The 21,383-nt window shown below is 49.5% G+C and overlaps 1 protein-coding gene and 1 pseudogene across 2 annotated transcripts; one reads left to right on the forward strand and one right to left on the reverse strand.

Annotated features, from left to right (window-relative positions):
* The first annotated feature begins 12,860 nt into the window (after positions 1–12,860).
* LOC102859551 (taste receptor type 2 member 4-like) lies at positions 12,861–13,757 on the forward strand. The gene has a single exon (XM_006887233.1). The coding sequence runs from the start codon at positions 12,861–12,863 to the stop codon at positions 13,755–13,757; it is 897 nt and encodes a 298-aa protein (XP_006887295.1).
* A 681-nt stretch (positions 13,758–14,438) lies between these two features.
* Positions 14,439–15,334, reverse strand: LOC102861447 (annotated as a pseudogene). The gene has a single exon (XR_438883.1). The product of XR_438883.1 is annotated as an MAK16 homolog (S. cerevisiae) pseudogene (transcript).
* Positions 15,335–21,383: the final 6,049 nt, after the last annotated feature.

Genomic DNA, 21,383 nt, shown 5'->3' on the forward strand with positions numbered 1-21,383 from the left:
AACTGCAGAGGCCAAGGCCAGGGTCTCCCTCACCGGGCAGCAGAATCGGGGTGACTGGAGTTGGCTCAGGGGCCGTCTCCCCTCTGGGTGGCAGGGGAGCGCAGGAGTCCCACGCAGGCTGCAGCCCTAGGGCCACCCTGACCTTCCCGTGGAGAGATGGGACAGGACTGCTCCAGCTCGGGGGGGCCTTTTCCAAGGTGAAAGCCACACCTGCGGTGGCCTGAGTTCCCGGAGAGCAAAAGCCGCAGGTCCCTCTCAGGCAGAGACTGGCTCAGGCAGGGACACGAGCTACCTTCCAGTAACCTTCAACTCCATGCTATGCTGACCCCTAGTTCCCATTGTAGGTCGTGAGCTGGTGCAGATAGAGTGATGGGATGGGCTTGTGGGAGAGCCAAGCTTGGCTTGACAGCCCCACGGCCAGGGACGTTATCTGATTACCTGCCCACTTCTGGTCCTCACTCTTCCATTGAGGATGGAGACGTCTGATCTGGAAAGGCCTAGAGGCCCAGGAGGCCATGTGCACAGACCCCTTAGCCCGGGTGTTGTGTACAGTTCTTGCCGAGGAATGTGGACATGCAGAATCCCACGGGGCACCAGTGTCCACACACTCATGCGGTGACCGAGAAGCAACGTGGTAGTGAGACCCTCGAGCTGGGTTCCAGCCCCGCCAGTCACAGTCCGTGTCACTTCCTGTCCATTACTCACATGTTCCTTGTCGCCTCACTGGAATAAATTCTCAAGTTATTTTAATTTGTTGGTTTCTTTTTTTTGGATTGGACAAAAGGCCAACCCCAGTTCTAATTTAACACGTTGCCACAATGATGGTAATACATCAGAGGAGGAAAAAAAAGTGTTTCTAAGCACGGTCGTCAATTTAAAAGTGTGCGGCAACGTGTTAATCAAAATTCTATACATTTTGTTAAAATTAGAGCATTTTATAGAATTAAACAGTTTTCACAAATGCGACCCACTGTTGAATACACGTACAGAAGTGCTGATTTACTGACCGTGTTGGGTGTTGCTGAGTAACGCGGGCAAGCTAGTGTGGATGTTTGCTCTTAATACCACGGAGACGCTCGGATGTGTGAAGGGGGGAGTCAGGCAGGTGGGGGCCCGGCACTTCAGAACCTGCATTCACGGCACGAGCCGGGCGCTTCGCTGTGCTGGGTGCCTCAGGCAGCTGCAGTTCCGTGGTCCCACAGACAACACAGTGTTGCCATTCTCACAATTGTTCTTGTGTTTGAGCTCAAGTTACAGCCACTGTGTTAATCCCTCTCATTGAGGGTCTTCTCAAGATCTCCTCATGTAGGGCACAGTGGCAAGAATGTAGCTCTGAAAGCATACAGCCTGGGTTCGAATCCTGGCCCTGATGAACTCGGTGACCTTGAGAAGTTTCCTAACCTTTGTGTACCTCACTGTACTCACCTGTGTGATGGGGGTATTAATAGCAGTTTCCTGTTGGGTTGTTGCTTGTGGGGAAGGAACGTTGTTCGGCGGCTGACCCAGCGATTCATGGTGACCACGCCTGATGGAACAGACAAACCCTGGTCTCTCCAGCATGAAAGGAGAGATTTCTACCACCGTGCGCAGCCCTCACTGCTGGGGAGAAGGTGTGAGCTGATCCGTGGAAGGGGCTTAGTTCCATGTGGAGTGAATAATGCACGTTGCTGTTACTCTTCTGGGAAAGCACATCTCCTGGCCTCGCATGGTGGATCTTACCTCGGTCATACGTCACCAGGGCTTAACTTGAAAATAGTTCTATTCGTACAGATTTGTTCTCAAACCACAGGAATGATGTGTTCTGCAGTTTGCTTTTATTTCTTTTCCCCCCACAATTTGCTTTCAAATCAACTGATGTTTGTCTCTGAAGATTCCTGGAGAAATTCCTTATTCTAACACAACCCAAAATTCTCTTTTAAAAAAGTTGTCTGCTGAAGCTTAAAAAATGGCCATTCATTTACAATTTATTAAGTTTATAACGCGTAACTATCCTGTACTAAGATCCAAGAATATTTCCCAAGCTGATGCCTCTTTCCCATCACCTCGTTCTATCATCATAAAGTACTGTGCTGCCTCTGAGCAAGAGGAGTTTGAATTCCCAAACCTGGCATGTCTCCTGGTGCCCACCTTTGTCAGCCTGGACCCCACGATCTTGAACCCAGCCCAGCCTTACTCACCCGTGACCAAAAGATAATGTATGCATGTATTTCGTTGAGTACGTCCACGGCAGAAGTGCGCTCCTCTTCGTTTCTCCAGTGTTCAGTGAGTGACTGCTCGTGGAGCTGCCCCACTATTCTCGCCCTCTTTCCCTGAGTTGTCTCCCCTGCACTGACATAACGCCTGCTGCTCTGAAAGGCTCCTGTCTGATCTTCGAGTTGCTGTCATCTGCTTGGTCCCCTGTAGCTAGGCCATCAACATGACACCAGCCTCTCTCACTCCAACTCTCCTTTTGACAGTTCTGTTCTGACCTCAGGCTCCTCAGATACTCCTGGACTTCTGATTCAGCATTCTGCCTTGTGTGCTGTTGGGTTGGAACTGAGCCACAGCTGACCTTCCAGTGGGCTCTCAGAGGCAGTTTGCGGCATGGGAGGAGACTGCCCATCTTTATCTCATGGAGCAGCTGGTGGATTTGAACCACATTGGCAGCAGGACTCCTTAGCACTAAGCCCCCAGAACTCCCTGCCTGCTGTCTTGCTACCTTGTCGTTAGGTGCTGTAGAGTATGAGATAGGACTCCTTGAATAACAGACCTGAAGTCTGTCCTAGCCTGTGCAGTCCTCACAATCTCTGACTCTCAAACCCCTTGCAATAAGTCCACCTGGTTCAAAGTCTTCCTCTCCTTTGCTCCAGGGAATAGCCTGTCCTAGCAATATACCCAGAGTATGCGAGATGAAGTATTATCATCCTTGCCTCCAAGGAGTACTCTAGCTGCACCTTCTTCAAGACATATCTGTTTGCTTTTTTGGCAGTTCATAGGATGTTCCGTGTTCTTCTCCAGCACCACAGTTCAAAGGCATCAATTCTTTGTCATCCGTATTCATCGTCCAGCTGTCAGATGCATAGCAATTAACCAAAAAGACTGTGGCCTGAATCAAGCACACTTTGGTCTTCAAACTGACATCATTGCTCCTTCATAATTTGGAGAAGTCCCTGACCACAGACTTTCATAATGCAGTATGTCTTGTGATCTCCTGACTGTTGGTATCAAGTGTGTTGATTGTGGGTCCATATAAGATGGAGTTTCTGCCTTTTGGTTCTTTGTATGTTGGGCTGACTTTTTCAGGGTTAGTTATGGGGTCAAACACACTTTGGTTCAAACTCTGACTTACCACTTAGTAATTTTCTCATCTTTGGGGAAGTTAAATGAACGTTTTATGTCACTAGGAAGCAGGCATAATGCGATTAGGTGGGATTAGATAAGAACCCTTCCAGCTCACTGTGGACCTGTTAAGCCCTCAGAGATCGCGGTGTGGTGAGTGAATGCAGAGGTGATCTCTGCTGTCATGGGTCCTGCACTGTGGGTGGACAGGTGGCATTCCCTGAATGGGCGTCTCCTCCAGGAGCCAACTGGCTGAGCATTTACTCTGAGGACAAGTGTGGCATCAGACTCAGAGGTACGGGATCCCCGGTTCCTCTTCTGCTCGCTCTTTAGGGAGATTACCGACTTTGTTATGTGACTTCAGCCATCCGTGGACATCAAGCACCAAAGGGCTCGTGCAGCAGACACAGATCTGCGTGGTGAGTGATGAGCTGGAGGAGGTACAGTGATGGTCAGTCGTCTTGGAGAAGAAGTGGTCTCCTAAATCCACCAGGGGCCACCAGTTGGCCAGCTCCTCCCCTGAGTCCCAGGTCCAGGGAAGAAACACCTAATGTTCCAGGCGCTGAGAGGGATCATTTTGTTTGGATTTCAGTTAATTCTCTGTGGTTACTAACCCCTTAAGTCTCCAACCTGATGGTCGTATTTGCAAGACACCAGGCATGGCTTCCTCCAGTAGGACCAGGCTGACAGGGTCAATGTCTGGGAAAGAGAATGGCCTTGGATTTGCAGTCCAGTTGTAGGCGATAACGGATTCCCATTTCCCATAATTCTTCCGCACGCAGGTGTTCTTTGAGTGAAGCTGGGACACTAACACCCCGTGTCAACAGCACCTGCTCACAGCAGCTCATGGGCCCCTGGTTCCCCACAAGTCCCTCGTTTCCGTGTCTCACAGGACCACTTCTCAGGTATAGGGCTCTGCGGCCTCCCTGCTGGTTCATAGATTCTGACACTTCATAACCTTTAGTTGGGCACCAGGAGGATTTTAAATCAACACATAAAAACATGTTCTGACATTACCAAGCGCTTTCTATGCCTGCCAGATGCCCTTTGCTTGGTGTCATGACCTGGATATTATTCCATCTTCAAGGTGTGATTGTGATTTCCCTGCCTCGGGGCAGGTGGGAAGGAAAGCCGAAGATGTTGGCTCACTTTCTGTAAGATGGTCTGTCATGAGAAAGCAGAGATGACTTAACAGACGCCGACAATTGTTGTTGCTTGTAGGTGCTGCCCAGTCAGGTGTGACGCATAGTGACCCTGTGAACAGCAGATCTGGACCCTGTCCTGTCCTGGGTCATCTTGAGCCCACTGCTGAAGTCAATGTCAGGACATCTTGTTAAGGGTCTTCCTCTCTTTTGCCAACACTCTACTTTTCCAAACATGATGTCCTTTTCCAAGGAATAGCCTCACCCAAAAACATGTCCAAAGTTTGTGAGATGATGCTTTGTTTCCAAGGAGCTCTCTGGCTGTGCTTTCACCAGGCAGTATCTGTTTGTTCTTTTGGCTGTCCATGCTATATTTAGTACTCTTTTCCAACTCTGCAACTCGAAAACGTCAATTCTTCTCCTGTCATCCTTATTCATTGTCTGGCTTTCACATACACAGCAAATGATTGAAAAGACCATGGCCTGAATCAGACACACCTTAGTCTTCAAACTGGCATCATTGCTTTTCAGTAATTTGGAGAGGTTCCTGACAGCAGGCTTTCTCAATGCAATATGTCTTAGGGTTCCCAAGTAAGGTGAAATAACAGTTATATGACTGTATATCTCTATCTCTCTTTATCTATCTATCTATCTATCTATCTATCTATCTATCTATCTATCTATCTATCTATCTATCTATCAGCTGTGGTGGTCTAGAGACAGGAAGCTCCACTACAATCCTAAAGGCACATAGTTCGAGGCCACCAGCTGCTCCTGTGGGAGAAGGAAGGGCAGGCTCCTCCCATGTGATTAACTGCCTCAGAAAACCCACCAGAGGGTCAGCTATGGGTTGGTTCCAACTCTATGGTAATACATATATAAAAACAACTGAAGACCTGTTATTCCCTTTCTACGTTTTCCTAAACAAAAAAAAATATACAACATAGTGGCTTAGGGTGCTGGTTCTAGAGTCAAACTCAATGAGGCGCCCCAGAAAAGATGAGCGTCTGCTTCAGGGAAGATTAGGATGCTGGGGGAGGGGAGACAAGAAAAGCATGGATAGATAATTCCTGTATTAGAGTAACAAGCAACCGGAAATGACCAGTCAGGGAGCTTTGGGGGTCTTGTTGTTATGTGCCGTCTAGTGGTAAGAAATTTCAGCTCCAAAGTCAGGCAGTTCGAATCCACTAGATGCTTTTCAGGAGAAGGAAGGCTCTCCTGTGCTTTACTGTCTCTGAAAATGTGCTGGAGGACCAGCTGTGGGTCGATTCCGACTTGGCTGACACAGCAGCAACAACAACAACTACAAGTATGTGTGTTGCAGTCAACAGTCTGGAACTGGGCATCACTGTGAATTAGTTTGGAGTGGAAATAGGAGAAAAGAGGAAGATGAATAAGCAGAGAAGATAGATGAAAGGAACAGCAATATATGATATGGGTCCGCTTAGACATTGTAAGCAATTGCATCAATCAATGGTGATCACGCTGGATTTAGAAGGGACTGTGGCACCAAGGATGTCATAGCTGATATCAGATGCATCTTGACTGAAAGCAGAGAACACCAGAAGGATATCTGTTTGTGTTGTATCAAGTATGCGAAGGCATTTAACTGTGTGGATCATAACAAACTATGGCTAACATTGAGGAGAATGGGAATCCCAGAACACTCAGTTGTGCTTGTGTGAAATTTACACCTAGATGAAGAAGCTGTTATGTGAACAGATAAGGGGAATATGGCATAGTTTAACATCGAGAAAGGTGTCTAGAGAGTTGTACCCTCTTCTCATACCTATTCAATCTATATTCTGAGCAAATCATTTGAGATGCTGGACTTTATGAAAAAGAATGTGGCATCAGGATTGGAGCAAGACTTATCAACAATCTGTGTAATGCAGATGACATAACCTTGCTTTCTGAACGTGAAAAAGACTTGGAATGCTTACTGCATAAGATCAAAGACTACAGTCTCCAATATGCATTACATCTCAACATCAAGAAGACAAAGCTCCTCACCACAGTCCAATAGGAAACATGGTGATAAATGGAGAAAATGTGAAGTTGTCAACAATTTTATCTTAGTTGGATTCACAGTAAACACCTTTGACACTACAATCAAGAATTCAAAAGATGTGTTGCATTGGGGAAATCTGCTGTGAAGGACCTCTCTAAGGTGTTAAAGGAGCAATGCTGTCAGTTGAAGGAGTAAGGTGCACCTGCCGATCTTGGTTACTTGCTATGCTTCTGTAAGCTGGACAGTGGCTTAGGACGACAGAAAAAGAATCAATGCTTTTGAGTCATGGTGTTGGAAAAAATATTACTGATTATTCCATGACTGCCAAGAGACTAAACAGATCTTGTTATGTGCCATCGAGTCAACTGCGACTCCTAGCGACCCTATGTGCAACAGCCCTAAACCCTGCTCTATCCCTTACCAATCTTATTGTCTATAACACACCTATCCTCATTACCTCAGTGACTGAATTAATTCAGCTCATTGAGGGTCTTCCTCTCCTGCGCTGCCCTTCCACCCTCCCAAGCACGACATCCCTCTCCAAGGACTGATCCCACCTTGCAACATGTGCAGAATATGTCAGACAAAGCTTCAGAATCCTTGCCTCCAAGAGCAGCCTGGCTTCACCCTCTCCAGGATGAACTTGTTTGTTCTCTTAGAAGTCCATGGTATATTCAATATTCTTCTCCAATACCACAGCTCAAAGGCATGAATTCTCCTTCTATCATCCCTAGTCATTGTCCAGCCCTCTGATGCGTAGCAAGTAATTACAAAGATCATGGCCGGTATTGGTGTCAGGTGAACCTTAGTCTCCAGACTGACATCGCTGCTCTTCAGTACTTTGGAGAGGTTCCTGATATCAGACTTTCCCAATGCAGTTCGTCTTTTTATTTCCTGGTTGCTGGTACCAAGAGTGTTGATTGTAGAGCTGAGCAAACTGAAGCTGTCAACAATCTCAGTCTCTTCATCATCTGTCATGATGCTGCCAATTGGCCCAGTGGTGAGAACACATCTTAGTAAAACAAGGGTGCTCTTTAGAGGCAAGGACAGGAAAGTGTTGTTTCACATATTGTGAGGCGACAGTCCTTGGAAAGGGACATGTGCTGGGAGGGTGGAGGAGCAGTGAGAGAGGAAGATCCTCAATGAGATGGACTGATACAGTGACTTTGACGGGTGTTTAGTGTATCAGAGCTGTGAGAATTTCCAAGGTGGAGTTCAGGTCCATTGTTTATACAGTTGCTATGAGTTGTAACTGACGTAACAGCACTTAACAACAGCGACAACAATGACAAGTATTACCAGTGGATGATTATTTGAACAAACCAATTAGATCTGTAACCTTCACTCAAGTAAAAGAGTTAAAAAAGATTACAGTCTTGTTAACCTTATGGGGGGGGGAGCATTCTGCTCCATCCTGCTTGGTCACTGGGAGCTGGAAGAGACACTAGGGCAGTGGGTTCTTGTTGCAGACCGAGGGTAAAGTATTTTTATCATTATTAATATTGAGACAGACAACCAGCAAAGAGAACAGGGAGTAAGAACAGCTGGCCAGCAGTTTGACTGCAGGGCCCCCATTCCAGCTTCCCTGTATCTTTATTGAAAATTATCAGGCAGTAAATCACAAAGAGATTTAATGCAAATAAAGCCAAGCTCTTTCTATTGAAAACCTTCCTTGACTCAGGAGGGAGGGGTCAGCAAATGCAAGAATCCGGTAAACCCTGAAGGGTTGTGTTAGTGCCTCAGGGTGAACTCCAGCTTGTACCTGAAACAGCATTCGCTTTATTACAAAGATTTAGTATTGGCTTCCCCAAAGTTCTGTCTGGCTTGGAGCTCCATCTTTGCCAAATATTCCAGGAGAGAGGACTCTGGACATCCTGGGGCTGTTCAGGTTTGCACGCCGACTGCCCAGCCAATGGGTCATGGAGAAGGAGAGGGTCTGCTGGCAATGAACTGACTTTCCACGTCACTCTGTTCCTTGCTTGTCCGTATGTATCACAGACATTTATCTGGCACTGCATGAACACCAAACACAGTACACGTGGCTCCCATTCTCAGACACGCAGCTTCATGGATCGGGCACAGATGCAGCAGCACCCACTCGCCTGTGTCACTGAGCGAGATGCCTCTTCAGATACAGCAGAGTGCCCTTGTGAACAGTGAGTGCTGGCCCAGACCCCCTGCTTCTCCAGCCCCCTTTGCAGTGGGCGTGCCCATGCCCAGGTCACGTCTCCTGGGGTGCAGGTCTGTGAGCGGGGCTCCTCTGGCTGCCATGCCCACTGCAGGCCCTCACCTGCACATGCAGCACTGGCCCCAGGGTGCTCCCGTCGTCTGGGTGGAACTGTCCTTCACTGTGGAGTTGTTGACTGTCTCCTTGTCCCTTCTCGTCCCTCAAGCGCTAACCCAAGGGACAGGCCTATGAGGAGGGTCACACATTCAGGGACACCTAGAGCATGGAGCCCCCTCAGAACTCCTTCCAGTCCAGATGTGATTGGCCAGTCAGGCACCATGTTTTCTTACCCTTATTAGATTGGCAAGGACCGAATATTTGATTATCATGTGAAGGGGAGAAGAGTCAGTTAATCCTTTCTCATGCCGGCCCTTCCAGCAACAACTTCTTCCACACACGTTTCCTCTGACTGTGCTTAACTCTGCGATGTCCCCTGGAATCTCACGTCAGGGTCTGTCCACATTCTGGAGGGAGACAAGGGTCAGGATTGGCACAGAGCTAGCTGCTGGGAGGTAGAGGTGTGACGTCCGACTCTGCTTCTTCAGCAGTTTGACACCAGCTACACCTCTCCTGCTGCTCTCTCCTTCTCTGCTGGGTTTGATAAGTCACTGCCTGGGCAGTGGAGAACCGACCTCCCTCCATTAACTACATGATCGTTAGGGTGTAATGGGCTACAGTTCACCAACAGGACCGACTGGCGAGTAATGAACGGGCTGCAGCTGCAGCTGTTATGTGCCGCAGTCAGAACTGACTCACAGCCGGCTCTGTGGTGGGTTTCCAGAGATTGCCCTGTCCCATGGGCAGCAGGTGGATTCGAACTGTGTGCCTGTGTGCCTTAGAGTTGGCAATGCAGTTTCTTAGCAAGCTGCTCAGTTTGGCCAGGCAGGACGTTTTCCAACCAGCACAGCCCCCGGCTCCTTCTTGACTGTGACAGCCACTGTCCTGGGCGAGTGTCCCAGCTCTTCGCTCCGAGACCAGCAACCTTTCTACGCAGAGATTCTTGAGTCTCTCCCCACCTCCTAGGGCTGGCACGCCCACGCTGCCCTCTGACCCTGGGCTCTGGTTCCCTCCACCTGCAGTGCTGCCGCTGGACTCTGCCTGCTGCGTGTGCCCCCTTCGGAGTTCTCACTCTCCCCTGGGAGGAAAGGTGCTCAGTGCAGAGACCGCTGATCCAGAAAACGTGGTCCCGCGCAGGCCCCTCTTGGTGGTGGTGAGGCTGCCCTCAGCCCAGCCTTGTGTGATTGGCCATGTGTTCCTGGCAGAGTATGGCTTCTCAGCCATCCTGTAAGGTGGCAGCATTGTCCCTGGGAGCTGAGCTGCTGATCGAGTTGCCGGCACCTCTGGTGGCTCGAATGCACCTGCTCCTCGTTGGGCGAAAGGTGACAAAACTTCTCCTGTGCAACTTTCAGCCTTCAGACACCAGCTGGAGGGTGAGCCATGGCTCAGTTCAGACTCACTGGCAATGCATTTTCGAAGGTGGTTTTACGCACCCTGTTTGCAGAGTGGAGTGACCAGTCTCTGCATAAATAAGCTGGACCATCACAGACCAGCCGGTTAGGTTTGGCAGAATCGTAAACTTAAGGCCAGGAAGAGCGTAGGCCATGGTCTCTTGAGACATTTATTATCTCGCACTTACCAGGCTGTTCCTTGGAGGCAAGGATTCTGAAGCTTCGTCTAACATACTTTGGGCATATTGTAAGGCGGGATCAGTCCTTGGAGAGGGACGTCATGCTTGGGAGGGTGGAGGGACAGAGAAAGAGAGGAAGACCGTCATCGGTGAGATGGGTGGATTCAGTGATTGGAGTAATGGGAGTAAGTGTGTCAGAGGCAGTGAGATTGGCACAGGACAGAGCAGGGTTCAGGGCTGTTGTACATAGGGTCGCTATGAGCCACAAGTGATTCAATGGCCTATAACAATAACAACAATAAGAAGTTGTCTAGTTAAACATTCAGGGAGCTCTGGTGGCTCAGTGATAAGAAGTTACGCTGCCAAACTAAAGGCAGATGGTTTGAATCCACCCGCAGCTCCTTGGGAGAGAGGTGGGCAATAGTCCTTCATGAGATTTACAACCAGTGAAAACCCACTGGAGGGTCAAATGTGAGTTGATTTCGACTCGACGGCACATAACAACAACAACAACTGATAAACATTGAATGTCTAATATTTCAACTTAGCTACTTTAATGAAGTGTAACCTCTGATAAAAACCAGAAGCCAAGGTCACTACCACTCGGCTGGTTCTGAGTCACGGCGACCCCAGAGGACACAGCAGAACTGCCCGTGGAGTTTCTGAGGCTGTAACTGGCTGCAGCAGCTGACTCTTATCTGTCTATGGCTGAGTGGTGGTGAGTTCTAGCTGCCAATCTTCTCTTAAGCTATTGGACCTCTAGGTCCACTTGGCGGGGTGGAGGCCGTGGGATCTGTGGTGTGAAGCGCACATCCCTTCAGCGTGGCCTCGCATGCTTATTCTGTTAGCTTGTCTGATTGAGGTGGGTCTCCTAGGAGCTTTGTGCAAAGACTTCTATCAGGGCCTGGGATTTCCTCAAGGCTGGTCTTCCTGTCATCTGCCTTTCAAAGGAACTTGACTTGACTTCCCTCTTCTGGGCTCAGTTAATTTCCTACCTCAGCATGTCTTTCTTGTCTACACCTACTGGCATTTGGTAATAGGATCTCCAAAGTGTTGTGTTGCTAGTTTGGTAATTTGTAGTGCGTCCAGGATTGCTCCTTGGTTTCATCCACCTCCCTGAACAGATATGAGATGCTGTCCTTCTGCCCTCACCAGTGGTCCCCAGTGATGTCACTGGCCCTTGACCTGGGGCATCGCAGGAAGTCAGGCAATGTGATACCTGCCCATTCAGCTTTACCATTAAAGCATTCCTGTGTTTCTGGCCTTGGGGCGGCCTGATGGATGGTTCAGTGCCAGCAGGAAATAGCCATGTGTGTTCTACTTGTAAATGCAGACGTGTAACGAAACACATGGTGGTCTGACTTTTCCCCCACAAGTATTCTAAAACAGTTCTAGCACAGTGCCAGTGATCTGGACACCCCGAATGTAGTGATTCTTCACATGTGCATGTTCCTTGAGTCACCCCTTGAATGAGAAGGACACAGTGGGTGGGGTTTTAGGTGGGGTGTGTGTGTCTCGAGCTAAACAGAGTGGTGGGGTCATAGTGAGAGGTAGGTTCAGTTAGGAAAAGCCTTGTAAAGAGAGTGTGACGTCCTCGGACCCAACTATTAGGTGATTACAAACCACTGTACTTTGTTCTGGTGGCTTAACAGAAAGGAATCACGCTCTTAATCCAAAGATCTGTGGTTCAAATTCACCAGCAGCTCCATGGGAGAAAGATGAGCTGTCTCCTTCCAGGCTATTTACAGCCTCTGAAATGCCACGGGGCAGGCGGGGGGTGTCGGTTCAAGCTTGACAGTACACAACAACATCAGTACCAAGGAGAAGCACTAGTGCCACTGTGGGTAAGGTATTTGGCTGCTAATGAAAAGGTTGGCAGTTCGAACCCATCAATGGTGCCTTGGTTGAGAGATGAAACAAACTGCTTGTGTAAAGGTTTGGGGTCCTGGGAACTCGGTGGGAAGTCCTCTGTGCTGCAGGCTTGTCTGGGGTCAGAAGGGAGATGTTGGCAGTGAGATTGGGTTTTGATGGGCCGAGTTACGGAGGAATCCTGTTGGCCTGGGCACAGTGACAGTGGAGAAGATGGCTGTGGCTGTGGCAGTGACAGCCCAGGGGAGAGAGAAGCTGGACCCCCACAGACCATGCATGTGTGGGTAGGTGGGTGGTCGGAGCGAGGTGGGGAGTTCCGGGGAGAACAGGACAGAGCTGGAGCTGGGCTGGAGCTGAGTCCTCGGAGCCCTCGAGCAGCCCCCCTGCCCTGAGTCCTTGGAGCCCTGTGGAGGAGGCTCCCCTGGCTTGCTCTCGGGTATTTCCAAGGAAAACAGGACATGAATGAAGAAACGGTAACATGATCCTTAGGAGATTTGCATCTCAGCAAAAGCAGCTGGCTGAAGGCCCACTAATAGCTCCCTCGCTCGCTGAGGAGAATGACTGGAGAGTCCTTCCCGACGACCCTGGACCCAGCGCCCAGTGTCCTGCTGTGGGGCGTCTGTGCTCCGCCCTGAGCACTGCCACTGCCGGCTCTTCCGTGAGAAGATGTATCCTGCCTTCTTCTTCTCGGCCATCGTCGCCTCGTTCATTGTCACTGTCGCGGGATTCCTCGTGAATCTGTTCATCACAGCTGTCGGTTACAGGACCTGGCTGGCCAGGCGCAGCCTCTCGCCCTCCGATCAGATCCTCCTCAGCCTGGCCTCCGCGCGGCTGCTCATGCTGGGCCTGTTCCTGCTCAACATGACCTGCTTCCTGATGGCCCCGGGCACCGAGAGGTCAGTCTCCGTGTCCACCTTCTTCCTGTTGTCCTGGATGTTCTTGGACTCTAGCACCCTGTGGCTTGTAACCTTGCTCAACACCTTGTACTGTGTGAAGATCACCAACTTCCAGCACCCGGTGTTCCTCCTGCTGAAGCAGCATCTGTCCCTCAGGACCCCCCGGCTGCTGCTGGCCTGCGTGCTGACCCCCGCCCTCACCACCCTCCTCTTCTTCGTGCTCAGCCAGGTCTCGCCCCTCCCTGAGCTCGGGACCAAGAAGAACAGCACGGTGTTTGACATCAACGAGGATGTCTTGTCTCTCGTGGCCTCCTTGCTCCTCAACGCGCTGCCCCAGTTCGTCCTCAACGTGACCTCGGCGTCCTTGCTGATAAACTCTTTGCAGAGGCACATTCGGAAGATGCGCAGGAACGCCACTGGCGTGTGGAGCCCGCAGACGGCAGCCCACGTGGGGGCCGTGAAGCTCATGAGCTACTTCCTCGTCCTCTACATTCCGCACTCCGTGGCCAGCCTCGTCCACTACCTGCCTTCTTCCGTCGGCCTGGCCCCCAGGACCGTGTGCGTGATTATCTCCTCTCTCTACTCCCCAGGACATTCCATCCTTCTTATTTTAACACACCCCAAACTGAAAACAAAAGCGAAGCAGGTTCTGTGTTTCCACCAGTAGCTGGGTTTCCGCAGGGCACTGTGGCCGGAGCACCACGTGGCTGCCCTGCAGCCCCGAGCCACTTTCACGGGAGCTTCCTGGGGGTGGCTTGGCAATTCTGCGCCACCAGCCCTGGCCTCTCAGTGCCCGTGTTTACATGTCTTCTGATTTTTGTTTTTCTCCTGCATTCTCAAACTAGGAACTTGTGTAAGGTGTTCTGTCTCTGAATAACAGGTATGGGCACATTGTTCCATTGGCTGCTGAAGTACCCCCAAATCCAGCCACCCCTTTAGTGCCTATAACTTGTTTTTTTTTTTAAAGTTCCGTCCTTTTCTTTATTTCCTTTACTTCCCACAATAATAGGGAAATTTTTAAATTGGGAGGGGTGGGGACGCAGACATGACATCCACTAAGGAAACACTGGGTTACCCATCAAATTTAGAAGTATTTACAACCACAACCTCTTCCCCACCTCAAGCTGTTAAGCTTCTTGAGCTCAAGGTATTACTATATCACATGTCAAAAATACTGTAAAAAATACTCTGCTCACAATTTAAGACATTCCTTTATACTTCCTTTCCATATTTCTTGGCCCTCAAAAATTGGCATAAATAGTGTTAAAAATAGTATGAAAAAGCAAAAACTGGACATGGGTTTAAGATACCAAAATGAAAATAAAAAATGTTCGATCCTGTTTAGAAATCACGTGGTTCTGACTTTGGCTGTGGGGTCTGTTTCCTGTTCATACTCATTTCTACATAGGCTCATTTTCTCAGTGGAGGGCCTTTCAGAGGTGTTTTGCCTTTGTGTTTAGCATTAAAGGCCTTCTCCTCTTCCTCACTGGAAGATTTCTCTTCCTGATCTTCATCACTACTGGCATCCAGTTTATCCATATCCTCAAAGTCACTTATGTCACTTTCATCCACCTCATCATCCTCCACAAATTCTCTTTGTCCTTCATCTTCATCATTATCATCTTCATCTTTTTCCTCAGCCTCTGAAGAGTCACTCTCTGCCTCCTGCTGTTCCAGGGCGTTGTTGAAAGCATGAACGGGGAAGTTGTAGATGTCGCCATACGTATCTTGCTTCAATCTTTCCAGTAATTCCGTTTCAATGGCGTTGTCCAACTGAGCAGCTATTAATGCCGTTTCCTCTCTTCTTTTTCCCCTCCTTTTTACCTTCTTACTCAAAGGAACAAGTTTCTTCTGTCGCTTTAGTGTAAGTTTTCGTATTCGAATTAGATACTGAGTGATCTTGGTGAATCTCTGCTTGCACTTGTGCCGAAGAAAACGTGGCCAGTAAATCAGATTTTCATCTATTTGCTCCGATGCTTTCTCATAGTTTTTATTGAGCCTGACCCTTTCCCAGAGACGTCTTGGGAAAGCTGCTCGTTCTATGACCTTCATATACAGGAAGCACTGTCCTTTCTCCTCTTTGATAGTGGCATACTGACTGTTTGCCAAGGGACAGGATGACCGATTACACAGTCCAGTCAAGTTGTATTCATTTCTACAAAAGCCTTGAGTCTTCGTTCTTATTTTGAAAGAACAAAATTGCTTGTTTCCTAGTGTATCCCAGATAACATCATCTGACTGCATGATTATAGGTGTTCAGCGTTGCCCGGCACAGGAAACTGCCACGCTTCTTCCAAGGGACCTCTTCCGGAAACTAATGCCTATAACTTGTGAATCTGGTGGTTTAGCTGGGGAGGCCTGGGTGGGGGTCAGTAACAGGCAAGCGGTCACTGGAAGCTACTTGTTGTTGGCTGCCATGGAGATTGTCCCCAGCTATGGTCCATTCTGTCCAGTTCTGTGTTGTCCTGTGAAGTGACTCCGACCATCTGTGATGTTGGGAACAGATTTCCAGTCCTTTCTTTCTTGTCTGAAAGCTCCGCTGAAATGAACTCTCTGCATCATAACCACACACCAGCGTCCCCAGATGAGAGTGGCTGTGCACGAGGGAAGTGAGCCTTCCACGTGGACGGTGAAAACTCTTCCACTGAGCCACCAGCTCCCTAGTGTGGCCGGAAGTGCAGGCCCAGGAAAGGAGGATGGCTGCAGAGGGGGGTGGGTGGGGAGGAGGGGGCAGGGAGTGGTGTTCCCTGGGAGATGAGAAGGAGTTGAGGCCCTGACTGGGGCCTGGTACCCATCCCCACCGAGTCCTGGTCGCCAGGCTTGTTCCGGAAAGGAGGGAAGGGCCATTGCGCTGAGGCAGAGAGAAGCCCAAAGGAAACAGGTCAGAGAAGCCAGCATGGGGGCAGTGCACACCAAGACAAGAGGGGTTGCTGGCCTGTCCGTGGAGGGCAGCAGACGTTGTGTGGGCTCAGGCTACCTTCCTACTGGTCTGTACCAGAGCTGTTGCTGGGGTTCTGGTGTAGGCTGGTGGCCACAGAGACACAGGGATGTGGAAAGGCTTTGGCATGGGAATCTGAAATACTAATTTACATTTATCTTTGGTGTTATGAAATATCTGTGCAACACTGCGGGAGGATGGACAGTCTCCTCCTGTGAGATTTACTGCCTCTGAGAACCTGCTGGAAGGTCTGCTAATGAGTCTGTTCCAACTTGACGGCACCACGACCACCACATGAAACGTCTCAAAACAAACACCTCATTCAAACAACTGGACTCATCCCTGTGGTGAAAACTCCAGCCAACAAAGACAGACCTGGAAAGTTGGCAGCAACACCAGGAAGAATGTACTCCTTCAAAGAGTCGCTCACAGGAAACCAGACGTGCTCACAGGTGGGAAGGGTCCAGGAAGAAGGATGAGTGGAGTGGGGGACACAGGCTTCAAGTGGAAAGAGGGCTGTTGTAACATGGGGATCCCAGCCCTGTCTCAAATGTGTTTCAGTTGTTGGAGTGGGAGGGAAACGAATTATCTTTGTAAACATTTACCCAAATCACAGTTGAAGCAGGGGAGTGGCACAGAGTTCTCCAAATAATACAAATTACTTGATTTTTGGTATTTTGCCCACCAGAATTTGACAATATCCAGCTTAGGTTACCCAAACTACTATTTCATGCTACAAAATCCCACAGCACTCACCACGTGGTGTTTTGGAGGTTACGAGGTAAAGGGTGAATGAGTGATCTCATGCTCTGTTTGAAACAAGAGCTTTCATTGCAGATAGGACCCAGCCTCCCACGGGTGCTCCCCGCCCTGCCTCTCCATAGTAACAGTGTCTCTAGTGGCCCACATGCTGTCCACCTGTCCCCGGTCCTCTTATCAGTATATGTTCGCCTGGGATCCCGTCCTGGCCCTGGAGTGTGAGCAGAGGACTTAAGAGCAGGTCCTTAGTACCTTTCTGGAACAACACATCCTCCCTCTGATCCTCCCCTGCTGGGATGCTTTGATGGTCCTCGGCCTCATCTGTGCCTCACAGTTGAGGTGACCACTGGGGGCGTGGAGCAGCTCTCTGTCCTGGGGCTGGCCCTGCAGCCCCTGGCCCGTCCTGCCCCAGCGGTCACTCCATCTGTTGTCCTCTAGGGCCTCTCCTCTCTGTCCTCTGCTTAGCTCCCAAAAAAGCTGTCAAGGAACATCACTGCTGTGTGGTGGCTTTAGGTACAATATCTCTGATGATGCATAACCTGTGTTTGTGCTTCAGCTAAATGCCCAGCTTGTAGTGCTTAATATTGAATAAAAACATGTTACACTAAAAAAAGGTAGAAGCAGAGAGTCTCTGTAGTTGAGTAATTTATGCTCGACCATAAATCTTCTCAGGTCTGTATCCTCCTGATGGGATCAAACGCCATTGTTGACAGGCTCAGAGTGGAATCTCTCATGGGGTCAGAACTGGTGCCTAGCGGACCCTCCAGAGAGTTTCAGAGGCTACAGATGGAGTGGGAGGCTGTTGTCTGTCTTTCTTCCCTGAAGCCACGGGTGCATTTGAACCGCTGGAGGAGGTCACCTTAGAGTCAGCAGATTAACTCTCCATGGACTGTCCAACCAGAGCTCCCGTTATAGTCCTGACCGGTGTCACAGTGCTAAGTGAAATGGAAATAAAAATAGGCAGTATGATGCCAACTTTGATAAAAGTAGGTTGTATATACAGAAGAAAGGAAATAAAAAATGCAAATTGCAATTGTTTCTTAGGTGGAAAGTTTTGAGCACTTTCCCCCTTTATATTCCTCATGTTTTGTATGGTGAATTTTTTTCTGTAATAAAAAAGTACATAATAGTTAAATAGTATGTACAGACCATCCTTTAAATATATATATATAAAATCTGTCAAGCAATCCTCTCTTGATCTACCTAGCTACTTACCTATCTAATCTGCCTATCCACCCACCCACCCATGTTTCACCACCCCTCTATCCACCCACCTATCCACCATCCACCCATCCATCCATCCTTTCAGTCATTCACTTACCCATCCTCTGTCCAGTCATCCATTCACCCATTCAGGCATCCATCCACCCATCCACCTATCCTCCATTATCTGTCCCTCCCTCCCTCCCTCCCTCCCTCCATCCCTCCCTCCCTCCATCCCTCCCTCCCTCCCTCCCTCCATCCCTTCCTCCCTCCCTCTCTCCCTCCCTCCCTTCCTCCCTCTATCCATCCCTCCCTCTCTCCCTCCCTCCCTTCCTCCCTCTATCCATCCCTCCATCTCTCCCTCCCTCCATCCCTCCATCTATCCCTCCATCCATCCATCTACCCCCTCCCTCATCCCTCCCTCCCTCCATCCATAAATATGAAGGATATACAGGGACCCCTCATCCCTCACTCCCTCCCTCCCTCCATCCATCCATAAATATGAAGGATATACAGGGACTTTCTGATGTCAACATTGAGTCTCTCCTCACTAAGGTTGAATGAACAATCTCATTTGAGTCTTCATCTATGGTCCAGTTCTATTTGACTAATTTCTCAGCCCACATTGCTTTCATTTCCCCAGCTGGCCTCAGCTTCCTGCATTTTTACTAGCACTTGTAGAGGATGGCTTTGCTCTTTGAGGACAGTTCCAGGTCTTCTGAGGGCCTTCTGGAGTCCCTCGTGGGTGCACGGGTTTGCAATGTTGTGGGCATGACACAGTGGTTCCAGCATGCTCTGCTGAGTTTCTGCCGCTGAGTACTTGTTGGCCGGGAGTTAAAAATGCACGCTTTATTTGTTTTCTGAAGGCATGGTTTGCTGGCTCTCAAACGCAGTACACTGTCCCCGCCTCTGTTCTCTGCCTACTGCGGGAAGGGAGTCATGTTGGTGTCTTTGCAAGGAGAAGGTGGCACGAGGAGTGTGTGTACATGTGTGCGCCACCAGGAGACAGTCACTCAATGTCATCACCACTTACTCACCAGCCCCGTGTTGTGTGAGCTACATTGTCCTTTTCACATGCTATATTCCCGGGGTCACTGTCACTCACAGGTGACTTGCTCTGAACCCCACCTGCCCCTCCAGGTCTGTCCTGTGTGTGCTCAAAGGCCTGGGGCTGCTCACTGGCTCCGTCTTGCCTCTCAGATCCTGGCAGTGTGCAGTGTGGATGCCTTTCTTGGCAGGAGCAGCAGCTCTGTCCATGTGTCCGGATTTGCATCCATGACAGGTAGTCCTCAGGAAGGCTCGTGGTACAAGCAGTGGCGGTGGAGAGAAATCACAGCAGCCAGCACAGGAAACGCCTTCTTGCTCTGTCGGCATAACAGCCTCTTGAACTAGGAACAGTTTCTGTGCGAGCACATTGGGTGCTCTGGGGTTCTCACTCGTCCACCTGTAGCCATAGTTGTAGTTGTTATGACTCACACAGTCAGATGCCTTTGTATGGTCAAGAAAACACAGATAGACATTCTTTTGGAAAACCACATGGTTTAAAATCAGGAAGGGTGTGCATCAGGGTCGTATCCTTTCTCCATACTTATTCAGCCTGTATGCTGAGCAAATAATTCATAAAGCTGCACTCTTAAGAGGAATGTGACAGCAGGATTGGAGGGAGACTCATCAACAGTCTGTATTATGCAGAGAACACAACCTTGCTTGCTGAAAGTGAGCATGGCCTGAAACACTTGCTGCAGAAGATCAAGGACTACAGCCTTCAATATGGATTACATCTCAACATCAAGGAAACAAAGGCCCTTCCCACCGGGCCAGCATGAAACATCACAGTAGACGAAAAAAGCATTGACACAGCTAATGCTTTAATCGGACTTGGATCCGCAATCACACCCTTGGTACTAGCAGTCAGGAGATCAGGGTTTGTTTCCGTTGTTTTGGGCAAGTCCACTGCCAAGGACCTCACCAAAATACTGAAGGGCAGTGATGTCAGTTTTAAGATTAAGACTCACCTTATTCAAGCTGTAACCTTTCCCATCACTTGCTATGTATCTGAGACCTGGACAATGAGTGAGGATGACAGAAGAATTGGCATCTTTGAATTGTGGTGCTGGAGAAGAGAAACATCTATCCCTTGGACGGCCAAAAGAACAAACAGGTGTGTCTTGAAGAAGGTGCAGCCAGAGAGCTCCTTGGAGGCAAAGATGATAAAGCTTCATCTCTCATACTTCAGACATGTTGCTAGGAGAGGCTGTTCCTTGCAAAGGGACATCATACTTGGAAAGGTGGAGGGCTGGTGAAAGAGAGGAAGCTCTCCAACAAGGTGTTTTGACACTGTGACAGCAGCGATGGCTTGAAGTGTGTCAGAGGTGATGAGGACGGCATCAGAGAGGACAGGGTTCAGGTCTGCTGTTTATAGTGTCACTGTGGGTTGTACTCAACTTGATACCACCTCACAACAATGCATTCGGGGGCACCATACCCCTCCTTCATTACAGCCGTCCTGTGAGGACACCATCCTTTCACTGAGGGTGCCCAGGCTTGTCTCGGGACAGCTACTGCCTCTGCCTCCCAGGCTGCCCCCTCCCCTGGCAGCAGCTTAACCATGCAGCTCCTGTCCCTCACCACAGACGCTGGCGGGGCCGGGCAGGCCTGCTCGGGGTGGACACACCCTGTCTGTAGCCTGACCCTCCGCTATCTCTTCTCAGAAGCATCTTACCTGTGCGTTTTTGGACAAACACAATTCTCAGATTGTTGTAAGCATAACGTTCCTACAAATGTTGATTCTTTAACATTTTTTTGAAGTTAAGTGTTACTTTTTATTTTACTGGATTTTAAGGAACACTAGTGACTCAGTGGATAAAGCACTTGCCAGCTGATGAAAAGCTTGGCAGTTGGAACTCGCGAGCTGCTCCACGGAGGAGGGTGACATGTCTATACCGTTACAGCCTCGGACCCCTGTGGGGCAGGGCTCTGTGTCCTATGGGGTCACTATGAGTGGTCGAGGCCTCAGGGCAGAGGGTTGGAGTTTGTTATCTTTTAAGGAAGGGTTGTAAAGGCCATCCAGAGCACCCCATCCCCTCCCCTCTCAGCTGCCCCAGAGCGAACGTCTTAGCAGCCAGGGTGTAGCTGTCACAAAGTGGGGACCACACGGGGCAGTAGAGCTCGTCCTGTGGGGCAGAAACCCTGACAGAGAAGGAAAAACAAATGTCCCACTAAAATCGGGGGTGAAGGTGGTAAGATTGCACCTTGTCACAGGCAGGAAACTTGGGAGACTCAGAAAAACAAGCCTTTCTTTGGGATTCTGGGTCTCCCGTGTCCCTCCCTCCCTCCCTCCCACAGGCAGGAAACTTGGGAGACTCAGAAAAACAAGCCTTTCTTTGGGATTCT

This window comes from Elephantulus edwardii, unplaced genomic scaffold (genome assembly GCF_000299155.1).
Source record: "Elephantulus edwardii isolate Elephantulus edwardi_28Jun2011 unplaced genomic scaffold, EleEdw1.0 scaffold00055, whole genome shotgun sequence".
Taxonomy (NCBI): Eukaryota; Metazoa; Chordata; class Mammalia; order Macroscelidea; family Macroscelididae; genus Elephantulus; species Elephantulus edwardii.

Bases quoted from the DNA above. Each gene is read 5' to 3' on its own strand.
- LOC102859551 (XM_006887233.1), top strand. From the start codon at position 12,861: ATGTATCCTGCCTTCTTCTTCTCGGCCATCGTCGCCTCGTTCATTGTC.